This window comes from Zalophus californianus, chromosome 4 (assembly GCF_009762305.2).
Source record: "Zalophus californianus isolate mZalCal1 chromosome 4, mZalCal1.pri.v2, whole genome shotgun sequence".
Lineage (NCBI taxonomy): Eukaryota > Metazoa > Chordata > Mammalia > Carnivora > Otariidae > Zalophus > Zalophus californianus.
The window spans coordinates 82,228,801-82,241,214 of NC_045598.1; the positions used below are offsets into that span (position 1 = coordinate 82,228,801).

General features: G+C 32.2%; 1 protein-coding gene across 3 annotated transcripts in view; it reads right to left on the reverse strand.

Moving 5' to 3' along the window:
* DPYD (dihydropyrimidine dehydrogenase) overlaps positions 1-12,414 on the reverse strand; it is a 795,521-nt gene that overhangs the window by 600,185 nt on the left and 182,922 nt on the right. For all 3 annotated transcript variants that reach the window (XM_027618372.2, XM_027618382.1, XM_027618392.1), the window contains exon 5: positions 2,200-2,361. In XM_027618372.2, coding sequence (XP_027474173.1) covers positions 2,200-2,361 — 162 coding nt within the window. The remainder of the gene's footprint in view (positions 1-2,199; positions 2,362-12,414) is intronic.

The window sequence follows — 12,414 nt, forward strand, 5'->3', positions numbered from 1 at the left end:
ACAGATGGCCAACAGACATATGAAAAGATGTTCAATATCACTAATCATGAATAAAATGAAAATCAACCACAATAAGATATCACTTTGCACCTGTCAGAATGGCCTTTATCAAAAAGAGAAAAAAAAATTAAGAAGAAAAGGTAATCCTTGTGCACTATTAGTAGGGATATAAATTGGTGCACTATGCAAACATTATGGAGGTTCCTCAAAATCTAAAAAATAGAGCTACCATATTTTCAAGCAACTCAACTATTGGGTAACTATCCAAAGAAAATTAAAATACTCATTCAAAAAGAAATGCACACTTATATTCATTGCAGTATTATTTATAACAGCCAGATATGGAAACAACCTAACTGTCCATCAACAGGTTAGTGGATAAAGAAACTGTAACATGTATATAAATGGAATACTACTTAGGCATACAAAAGAACAAAATCTTGTTATTTGCTAGAACCTGGATGGACCTTGAGAGTATTATGCTAAGTTAAATAAGTGAGATGGAGAATGACATATACCACATGATTTCACTTACAGGTGGAATCTAAAAAAACAGAACAAACATAATGAAACAAAACCCAGACTTAGAGATACAGAGAAGAGACTGGTGGTTGCCAGAGCAAAGGGGTGCTGAGCAGGTAGGTGAACGAATCAAGAAGTATAAACTTCTAGTTATAAATAAGTCATTGGGATGTGGCGTACAGCATGGGGAATACAGTCAATAACATTGCATTAACTTTGTATGGTGACAGGTGGTAACTAGACTTATTATAATTATCATTTTACAATGTATAGAAATGCTGAATCACTATGTTGTACACCTGAAACTATTATAATAATGTTTGTCAATTATACCTCAATTAAAATCAACAACAAGTGAGAGTTCTCAGAGGAATAGTGTCTCTCTATCATCCAGGTCATCAACACATAATATTATTATTTTAACTTATTTTGTTTTGAAATGCAGTGTTAGTTCATACACATATTGTATGCCCTTTCACTTACTACATCCTTGCAAGCTTGCCCTGCTATAGTGAAGAAGCAAGCAAGGAGTCCCCAAAGAAAGATGTGGAAGAATTCAAGTTAATCTTCTCTATCAATAACTAAGGATTTTCCCAGGTTGTAAAGATCATACCTTACAATGGTCAGGTAAGCCTAATGCAATTTTGAATTTGGTAAGAAAAGAAATTAAATACAATAATTTATTGCAACAACTCACAACATCAAGTTGTTTCTATTCTCTCATTCCTAGGAGCCCTTGCTTAGAATTAACTTGTCAGAAAGCAGAGAAGGAATAACCTTGATTTATTACTAAGAGCAAAGTGAGACTTAACCTTGAGGGACGTTATGGGAAGGGTCCTAAAAGGAAAGAATACATTGTGTTTGAGTTGACAAAACCAGATAGGGAAGTCATTAAGTAAAAAACTACGGTTGACAGACATTTAATTTGGCCTTCTAGCCAACTGGACCATGCGGATTATACAATCTTACTATAACCTCGATATAAGTTGATCATTTAAATGATACATAGAAAATAACTTGGTAGTTGACTCCAAAGAGGGGACACCAGAGAGCATAAGATATCCCAGAGTATCAGTCACTGACAAAGGATTTATAAAAGAGAAAGCTAAGAATCAAACTTGTGTGATTAAATGCTTTCATTTTATTATAAGTTTCTATCCAAATAACACACCTGCTCCTATTCTAAAAGTTTATAAAATTTAATTTTAAAGAATATTATTCAGTGTTAGGGTTTTTCAAACTTCTCTAACCTCTATTACTAAAAAAAAAATTCACAAAATAATGCTGATGTGTTATTTAAAGTTGTAAAGATTAAAGAGAATTTCAGGAAAAAGAATCAGGCAAGATAGCCCCTTTATAATGGGGTTCCCTTGTCACACTCTAATGTAGAGTTAATGAATAAATTTCTTTTCAGACCCTCTAATTTATATAACTTTCACTCAGAATATTTTAATGACTTTCTGGGATTGCAATTAATTTGACATAGGGTTTTATGAAGTTTAATTTTTGTAGCCCTTGTTGAATAAAAATATTATTTATGACATAAAACAATACATGTTAACTGTGTATTATATTAAAAATGCTGGATATCAAAAGAGCACCGAGAATTAAAGTAACTTTAAGATTTTTGTGCTTTAGGGGTGGGCCAAAAAAAACCAGTATGTACAGCTTACATACCTCGGTAGCAAACTGCTGCAATCCACCAATATTAATTGGTCCTTCTTCAGTGGCATACAAATTGCATCCACCTACACAAAGATCAGAAGTTGGACATACCATTCCACAGGTCAGACCAAGTGGGTTGTCAGAAAAAATCATCTTAGCAGCTCCATAATAGTTCTAGAAAAATAAAATAAAATAAAATTTTATTATGTAACAATGTACCTTAAACATTCAAAATATGACCCAATTTTTTATTAGGTAATTGAGCTGAAGATTAAGACATGTAAAAGATAGAGAGGTTACAATAATGTTTACCACCAGAAAACATCAAGTAATAACTAGCAGAATACCTGATATACAGGAATATTCAATATATGGTATATTCATAAATGAACAATTAATGAATTTTGGAAAATCAAAATTTAAAATATAAATGTTCTGTAAACAGTTTTCTTTCACAAGGCATCTAACTATATCCTGACAAGAATTGTTCTTTTCATATTTAAAAAAGGTAAGTTAGGTAGATTGAACAAACTTAAAATGTAAATCTTAAAACTTCAAAAAAACAAACAAAAAGGTTAAATTCAAGTTATCCTCCATTTAACTAAATTAAAAGCATTTAGGACCCTCTTTCCCTTTTTTTCATCTGGCTTGTCCAGAGAGACTATATATATATGGCACTCTGTGTTGATTATCATCCTTCAATTACATACTATAAACCAAAGATGCAGATGAAACTTATTATACAGGCACTCCTGGATGAGACCTTGACATGCTCATCTCTCATTACTTCTTTGATTATTATAGAATAACTTAAAACCTTACTCATTTTATCGAGTTTTTAGAACCAAACTTGTTCATACATTGTACAATTATATTATTGACTAAGAATGAATAATTTGAATACATGGGGATTTTTTTTCTCTAATTAAAAGTAAGAACTGGACCTGACCAATGTTCCTCAAACTGTCAAGTACATCAAAATAAGGATAATTTTGAGAAAATATAAAACTCAAGAAAACCCTAAGGGAACATGACAATTAAATGTCATATGCTATTCTGGCAGGATGCTAGATATGGAAAAAAGGCACTAGGTAAAAACTAAGGAAATCTGAAGAAGGCATAGACTTTAGTTAGTAATAATACAGAAATAATGTTTCATTAATTGTAATAAATGTGCTATAGTAATGTCAGATATTAATTAATAGAGAAAATAATGTGCAGATCTATATAGGGATTCTTTGTACTATCTTCACAACTTTTCTGTAAATACAAAAATGCTATAAAATATGTTTTAAAGAAGAGATGGTAGAATGCAGTTAATGGTATGAAACTAATGTATTTATTTCTCCTTTATCTTTTGTTTACAATACTTTTTAAGGTCTTTGAAAACACACACATTGTTCCCTGACTAACCTTGATCATAAATATAAATTCCTAGAGACTATAGAATACTGATGATAATAAACAACAGAAATAACCGTAACTATTTCTTGACTCCTTAATACATTACCAGAAGTTTGCCAGATCTTTATTTAATCTTTATCATCAATCATCTTATATAAAATGTCCAGCACCTAATCAAAAATTTCTAAGCATAAGACAAAACAGAATTAAATGCCTGATAATCAGTGAAAAAATGAATCAATCAACCCATAGATCTGATACAGAAACTGGAGTTAGCAGAGAAAGACTTGAAAATAATCTTCATGAAAATTTAGAAAAAGAACAAACAAAATAGATGAAACAATTCAAAATATAACCAGAATCCTGTGATCTATTTAAAAAGAATCAAACTGGCATTCCATAACTGAATAAAACATTTAAAAATAGATCTTAATGCATGGTCTTAATAGTATTCACAGTGGTTTAACAGTATTTGTCTTATTAAATGTGTCTCCTTAGCAACCAACAGTAATGTCTAACACATAAGAATGGTTCTTCAGTACATCTTTTCAGAATACATAATAGGAATGTGTTATTAAACTCAACTTATAAATAAGGAAACTGGGGTAGGAAGGATAAATAATTTGCCAAAGGATCATAGAGCATATAAAGTGGCAGAGCCAGGATTCAAAGCCATATATATATGACCACATACTCATAAGGACCAAGATAAACTCTAATACTAAAGAATACTGTTCAGGGGCGCCTGGGTGGCTCAGTCGGTTAAGTGTCTGCCTTTGGCTCAGGTCATGATCCCAGGGTCCTGGGATCAAGCCCTGTCTCGGGCTCCCTGCTCAGCAGTGAGCCTGCTTCTCCCTCTCCCTTTGCCTGCTGCTCTGCCTGCTTGTGCTCTCTATCTCTCTGTCAAATAAATAAATAAAATCTTTTAAAAAATAAAGAATACTGTTCAATACTGAATAGGTTATAAAATTTAGTTACATTATTTTTCAGATTTAATATGTATCTTGATGTAAAACACAGCTTTTTTCAGTATAAATTGGAGAGCATGTAGCTAGCTCATTAATTACACTTTATACTTTATTAGACGATTTCTAAAAAAGATTTTATTTACTTATTTGTCAGAGAGAGAGAGTGCACAAGCAGAGGGAGCGGCAGTCAGAAGGAGAAGCAGGCTCCCCGCTGAGCAGGGAGCTCTATGTGGGACTTGATCCCAGGACCTTGGGATCATGACCTGAGCAGGAGGCAGATGCTTAACCTACTGAGTCACCAGGCATCCCTCTTAGATGATTTTTTGGTATATTTCCCTTAGTTTTGATCTTTCCATCAATTCAATGAAATGTTATTATAGGGTAAAAGTCTTTTTATCTTGGGGCGCCTGGGTGGCTCAGTCGTTTGGCGTCTGCCTTTGGCTCAGGTCATGTCATTATCCCATGGTCCTGGGATTGAGCCCTGCATCGGGCTCCCTGCTCGGTGGGAAGCCTGCTTCTCCCTCTTCCACTCCCCCTGCTTGTGTTCCCATTCTCACTGTGTCTCTCTCTGTCAAATAAATAAATAAAATCTTAAAAAAAAAAAAGTCTTTTTATCTTAACTCAAGATTAATCTGTTTCTTTCCTCAAATTTGGTCATATTTGCCATTGTCTTTGTGAAAGTCTTTGTCAGTGTCACTGGTAAAGGACAATAGTAAAGCACTATGCTGTCAAAGTATACTTTTCAAAAGTTAAGACGGGATTCCTTTACACATAGAGAAGGACCATGTATCAAAGATTTTACTTGACTCACTCATGTATAAGGAATCATTAAATAAGGAATCAGTAAGATAGTAAAAGTGATTCAAGGAGCATTTGAGGCTGACATGGCTTAAATGCTGAATTCTACCAAGTATTTAACAATTTATACCAATTCTTCACAAATACTTCCAAAATACACATATGGAATTTATCTCAGGAATGCAGGGTTGGTTTATCATTCCCTAAATCAATTAATATAGTACACTGCATCAACAGAATAAAGGACAAAAATCACAGGATCATCTCAAAAAATGCGGAAAAGTGTTTGACAAAATCCAATACCTCTTGTGATAAAAACTCACAACAGACCAGAAACAGAAAGCCATTAATTCATTTTAGGGGTTAATAAAGGACATCTGTTTAAAAACCACAGTCAACATCTTACTTTACGCTGAAAACTGAACGTTTTCTCCTTAGCATCAGGAACAATACAAGGATGCACATCTATCCAGCATAGTACTGAAGGTTTTACCCAAATAATGTGGCAAACAAAAGAAATAAAAGCTACTCAAATTGGACAGTAAGAAGTAAAACTATTTCTACTTGTAGATGAAGTGACCTTGTATATAGAAAATCCTAAAATCCACTAAAAAAACTATTAGCACTATGATGTTTAATTTTATGTGTTAACTTGACTGTGCCATGGGATGCCCACATTAAACATTATTTTGGGGTGGGTACAAGAAGGCATTTCTATATGAGATTAGTTTTTTAAATTGGTGGACTCACCAAAGTAGACTGCCTTCCCCAATTATCACTCAACTGGGTGGACATCAGCCAACCCATTGAGGACCTGAATAGCACAAGAAGAGGCAACAGGAAGAAAATCTGTCCCTTTTGGAGCCTGCCTGGTGGAGTCTGGACATCGATATATAAATATATAAATATATATATATATTCCATTCATATATTCCATATATATATTATATATATATATACATATATATCTCTATATATAATATATATATTCCATTCCATTTCTATGCAGAACCCTGACTAATACAGCAGTAATAATGACTGTAGCCAGCATGTTGGGTGTAAGATCAATCAATATACAATAATCAATTTTATTTCTACACACAATGTATAAAACAATGAACAAAACAAAAATGAAATAAAAAAATAATTCTAAGAGGATCAAAATACAAATTATTTGGACTATATTTACCAAAACTGTGTAAAACACATGTTCTGAAAATAGACCATTGGTGAAAAAAACTAATGAAGACCTAGATAAATGGAAAGACAGCCCATGATTATGAATTAGAAGGCTTATTGTTGGGATAATGCTACTACCCAAATTTATCTACAGCTTCAGTGCACTCCCTATCAAAATCGTAGCAGATTTCTTTGCAAAAATTGCCATACTGACTCTAAAATTCATATGAAAAACCAAGAGATCCAGAACCAGAATAGGCAAAACAGCTGTGAAAAATAAGAACAAAGTTGGAGGAATCACATTTCCTGATGTCAAAACTTACTATGAAGCTACAGTAATCAAGACAGTGTGGTACTGGCATAATAACACACATACATTGACAGTCTAGATAGAATTGACAGTCTAGATAGAACCCTCATTTTTTATGTTCAATTGGTTTTCTGACAAGGTTTCCAAGACAATTCTGTAAAGAAAGAATATTCCCCTTAAGAAATGATGTGATAACTGAATATCCATAAGCAAAAGGATGGAGTTGATCCCTATTTCACAGCATACATAAAAATTAACTAGCAATAGATTACAAATCTAAATGCTGGAGATAAATCTTTAAAACTCTTATAAGACGATATAGGAATAAATCTTCAAGACCTTGAATTAGGCAACGGTTTTTAGATATAACAACAAAAGCACAAGCAACCACACACACAAAAATAGATGAACAGGATTTCATCAGAATTAAAAGCTTTTGTGCTACAAAGAACACCACCAAGGAAGTTAAAAGGCAACCCACAGAACAGGAAAAGATTATATATGGTAAGAAATTTTCATATAAAATATATGAAGATGACTTAGAACTCACTAACAAAAAAGACAATATAACTCACTAAAAAATGAGCAATGGATTAGTATGAACATTTCTCCAAAAACATACAAATGGCCAATAAGCATAAGTGTTGCTAAACATTATTAGCTATCAGAGAAATGCTAGTCAAAATAATGAGATACCAATTCTTAACCTATTTGGCTGGCTACAGTGAAAAAGACATAATAATATATACAACAGAATATTATTCAGCCATCAAAAACAATGAAATCTTGCCATTTGCAACGATGTGGAGGGAGCTAGAGTGTATTACACTAAGCAAAATAAGTCAGAGAAAGACAGATACCCTATAATTTCACTCATATGTGGAATTTAAGAAATAAAACAGATTAAAAAAAAGAAAACGGATGAACAAAGGAGAAAAAGAAAAACGAAAGCAAGAGACGAAGCAAACCATAAGAAACTCTTAATTACAGAGAACAAACTGAGGGAGGTGGGCAGAAGAAGGGCTAAATGGGCGATGGGTACTAAGGAGGACACTTGTTGAGATGAGCACTGGATCTTATACGTAAGTGGTGAGTCACTATGATTCTACTCCTGAGACCAATATTACACTGTATATTAACTAACTAGAACTTAAATAAAAACTTTAAAAGAAAAATGTGAAGAAAAATTTAAAAAAAAATTTTAAAAATAAACAATTTTTTAAGTTAAAAAAAGACATACAATAAAAAATGTTGACAAGGATGTGGAGAAATTGGAACAATCATATCTTGCTGATGGGATTGAAAAATGGTGTTGGTACTTTGAAAAACAGTTTGGCGGTTGCTCATAGGGGTAAAAATAGAGTTATCATATGATTCAGCAATTCCACTCTTTAGTGTACACCCCAAAAAATCTACAATATATGTCCGTGTAAAATCTCATACAATAATGTTCAAAGTAGTGTACTCCTAATAGCTAAAATGTAGAAACAACCTAAATGCCCATTTCTGATGAAGAGCTAAAAAAGTAGTATGTCCATATAATGATATTATTTAGAAATAAAAAATAATATGTGCAGATTGTCATCTGCAAATAGTGAAAGTTTGACTTCTTCCTTACCAATGTGGATGCCTTTATTCCTTTTTCTTGTCTGATTTCTGTGGCTAGGACTTCCAGTACTATGTTGAATAAAAGTGGTGAGAGTGGACATCCTTGCGTTGTTCCTGACCTTAGGGGACAAGTTCTGTTTTTCTCCACTGAGTATGATGCTAGCTGTGGGTTTTTCAAAAAAGGTCTTTATTATGTTGAGATGGTCACAGATTCATTCAGGAAATGATGATTAGAAGATATATTTTTAATGTGCTTGGAACAAATTATGGAAAAATTTCACTTCCAATCTAAGGGTTTAGTATCTAATTGAAGCTTTTTAATAAAAGGTGCTAGTATTAAAGGACTAATTGGGAAGATTGTTGTATAAAGGCTGTGGAAACTCTCAGGAGAGTGGAAAAAACAGGGAAAGTGAAGAAGACATGATGATACATAAAAAAGGAATGCATTAGCATGTATCAGAATACACAAACATGGTTTTGAAAATGGTCTGAGCCAACATCAAGCAATGATTCAGAAATCACCTTTGTACTCTTCCTCTCACAAATAACTTTGAACAAATGGTAGATAACTCTACTGTGTAGGAAGCTGGGTGTTCAGAGTCAAAAACATTCAGAAACCCATTAGAAAAGGAACACCTCCTCAGCTGTTCCCATCAAGAAAGTCAAGATCAATATCAATTTTTTTTCTCTCATAGTAAGTGGAGAGATTTCTTGAGTTCTCCTTCTAAACAAGAGGTTTGACTCCTATTCTGTGAGCTTCTAAACCTTTCTAAAAGCAAAGGCTATAAAATTTAAATTTAGAAGGGTACTTTAAAGATACCCCAGTAGTCTCCTTCTAGAAAATACACAATCACTTCACCTAGTTTCTTCACTTTATTCAATCATTCACAAGTATTTTAGTCTTCTTTTGTGTGAAGAAAAATGTACAGGGTTATTTTGGGAGGGATAAAAATTAAATATCTGATCTTTTGTGCACAGATTTGTTTTACGAGGACTTTTACTCCTTTAAGCAAAAATCTAAAACACAAATTGATGTTTGATATTTTTTTTTTTATATCAACACAAAAGAACATGCATTGAATGTTCTCTAGTCCATTAACTTACCCATATTTTTCAGGTGTTGAATTTTCTATTACCCATTGGGGTTTTTAAAAGCTTGTTCAAAGCTACAACATGTGCCATTTGTGTGGGTTAATTTTAAGACAACCTTAACTTTGATTCTTTGCCTTTTATTTTTAAAGTTATAACTTGAAATTGCATTAATGTCATCTCTCTACAATTTAATGGTTTTTAAGTCATTATCAAGAAACATGAAAAACTCACAAACCAGTTATCATCTGATATGTTATAACGAATTTAACCAATAGTCCTATCATATTCAGACCTTCATATCACCACAACATTATCAAAACAGCTGGTGGATTTATTTTAAAGTGTTCTTGCTTTTTCCAATGAGAGTTTTCACAGATGGAAGCATCCTTCCAAGATAAACTCCAATCTGCTGCATTTAAAAAATACTTGGGAAAGTTCAGTAAGTTTGCAAGTGTGAGAAGGGTGAATTAACATTACTTATACTTCTAGATGGAGTTGTCTAACGATGAGTGTGCTAATGTACATTAATCTAATAGAAAATGTCCCTAATAGTACATACAGAAAGTATAAGCACAGGGAACACTGTCAAGCTATCACCATCTTCTCAGTGAACAATCCAATGGTCTTCATATATTTGGCAAAGGAGAGTGGGAACCTATCGTTAACAGAACCCACAAAAAAACCCTGCCCTCCCAGTATTCACTCTTCTGGGGACAAAGGGGTATAGAATAGGTTTGCCTGGTTTTACTCTGAAAACCTTCCCTTCGTATCTCAGACATACTGAATTTTAGAAAAGTTTTGCATGATATGATTAGACTTTTAGAACTATGAATGTGTAAGGAAAGAATTATTCTTGTAGAAAATAAATTTTTTTTATCTGACCTTGAGATGCTTGTGAAGGTACACACAGGTGCGTGCACACAGGCTTCTGAATTTAATTCTGCTTATATTATACTGGGATAAAATTTAGTATCTCTTAACCTCAGTTTCATTACTTGAAAAATGCAGATCAAAATTCCTTCTTAACTCATCATATTTACACTAAGTATTTTTTTAATTTGACACAGATAGCATGCCTAGTACATTATACAACATAGAACAGACTTAATAAATTTAAGTCTGCACCCCATTCCCCCTAGGCTTTTTCTAGCTAAAAAAGGTTTTCTTATAATGTTAAACCTAAGGTTTAAGATTTTAAAGTTTATTAAAGAAAATTCATGTTAGGAAGCACAATAAGAAAGACAGCAAGAAAGAAGCAAAAACTTTACAAAGAAAAGTAACTAAATAACTTTATCTCGAACAAGATTTAAAACAACAAATCCAGTGACTGTTGTAAAAAATTATATGTATAAGGTAATTAGTAATAAAGGCAAAATTTCACTATTTATGCTATTAGAACTAGACTATAACACTCCTGTTTTCTTCTTTTCAAACAGAATAAAGTCATTGTTTTGTGAGGGTTTGCTCTTCACTGACAAGAATGTGAGATTTCTTAATTGACATGGTGCTTCAGTGTCTACCATACTGCATTATTATATTGTGGCTCATAAAACCGGCTATCAGCCACTATTTGTACAATGGGTACAAATAAATTTATGAGAAAACTCTCCATTCCAAGTACATTAATTTAAACCCATTATTACTTTCAAAAGTAAAACTAGTTTTGATTGTAATAATTTACCTACATTTTTCAATTTACCAGTTTTCAGAAAACTAAACCCAAATTTCCTTAAGATGAAGTTTGCTGTTTCTGGAGGGGAGGTGGGGGGGTGGGGATGGGATAATCAGGTAAAGGGCATTACGGAGGGCATTTGATATAATGAGCACTGGCTGTTATATGCAACTGATGAATCACTGAATTCTACCCCTGAAACTAATAATACAGTAAATGTTAACTTAATTGAATTTAAATAAAAAACATTTTAAACAATGAAGTCTACTGTGTTATACATTTTACCTACCATTTAAGATGTTAATAGCACTTACAAAATTGTCATGATAGAAAATATGTTGCTTATATGTATATATGAATATAATATCCTCCATATTTTATGTCCTGTATTTTCTATTTTACATATATATTTTACATTTATATTTATATACTTTATATTTTAATAATGACTCATAATATACATACATTATTCATACAGATTGTGTAGACTGATGTGGACAAAAGCACACTAGAAAAAAAATCAAGAATATTTAGTTATTCTATCAAGTAGTTATGGGATCTGGGATAAATCACTTAGCCTTGATGGGTTTTGAATTTCCTTTCTATACAATGAGATAGCCAGATAAATTAAAATTCCATTCATCTAGGTTCTGTTATGTTTATTTTTACCTATTAATATTAAAAAATATTCTAACCAGTATCTTCTTATGTGTTTATACAGATTTTCCTTTGTCTTGATTACACTAAAGAAAAAAGTTGTGACTCCAGTTTAATTTACACATACATATATAAAACTAGATTGTAACTGTTCTATTTTTTAATTTAAGTTCTAAAAAATATTAACAAAGGCATATATTTAAATGTGTCCACACATAACATACAACCACAAACAATATGGTATTACCTGTTTCATATAAAATTGGCTTAAGTTGTACAATGGAAATCTTTATCATTTAGTTATACTGACATTACTTTTAGGTTTTATATCACTTACATTTTGTAATAAATTGACTAAACAGTGCTTTGAGTTACAGAAGGTTTTCCAGAACTAAATGTTCATCTTTCGAAACAAATATGAAGAAAAGCTGTTACTATTACACATTGTATTAGCTGTGATTAGAAGCAAAATTGTAACCTTTTAAAGGCCCAAAGATATATATTACAAAACAGAAACAAGACAGATTTTGCATAAGCAT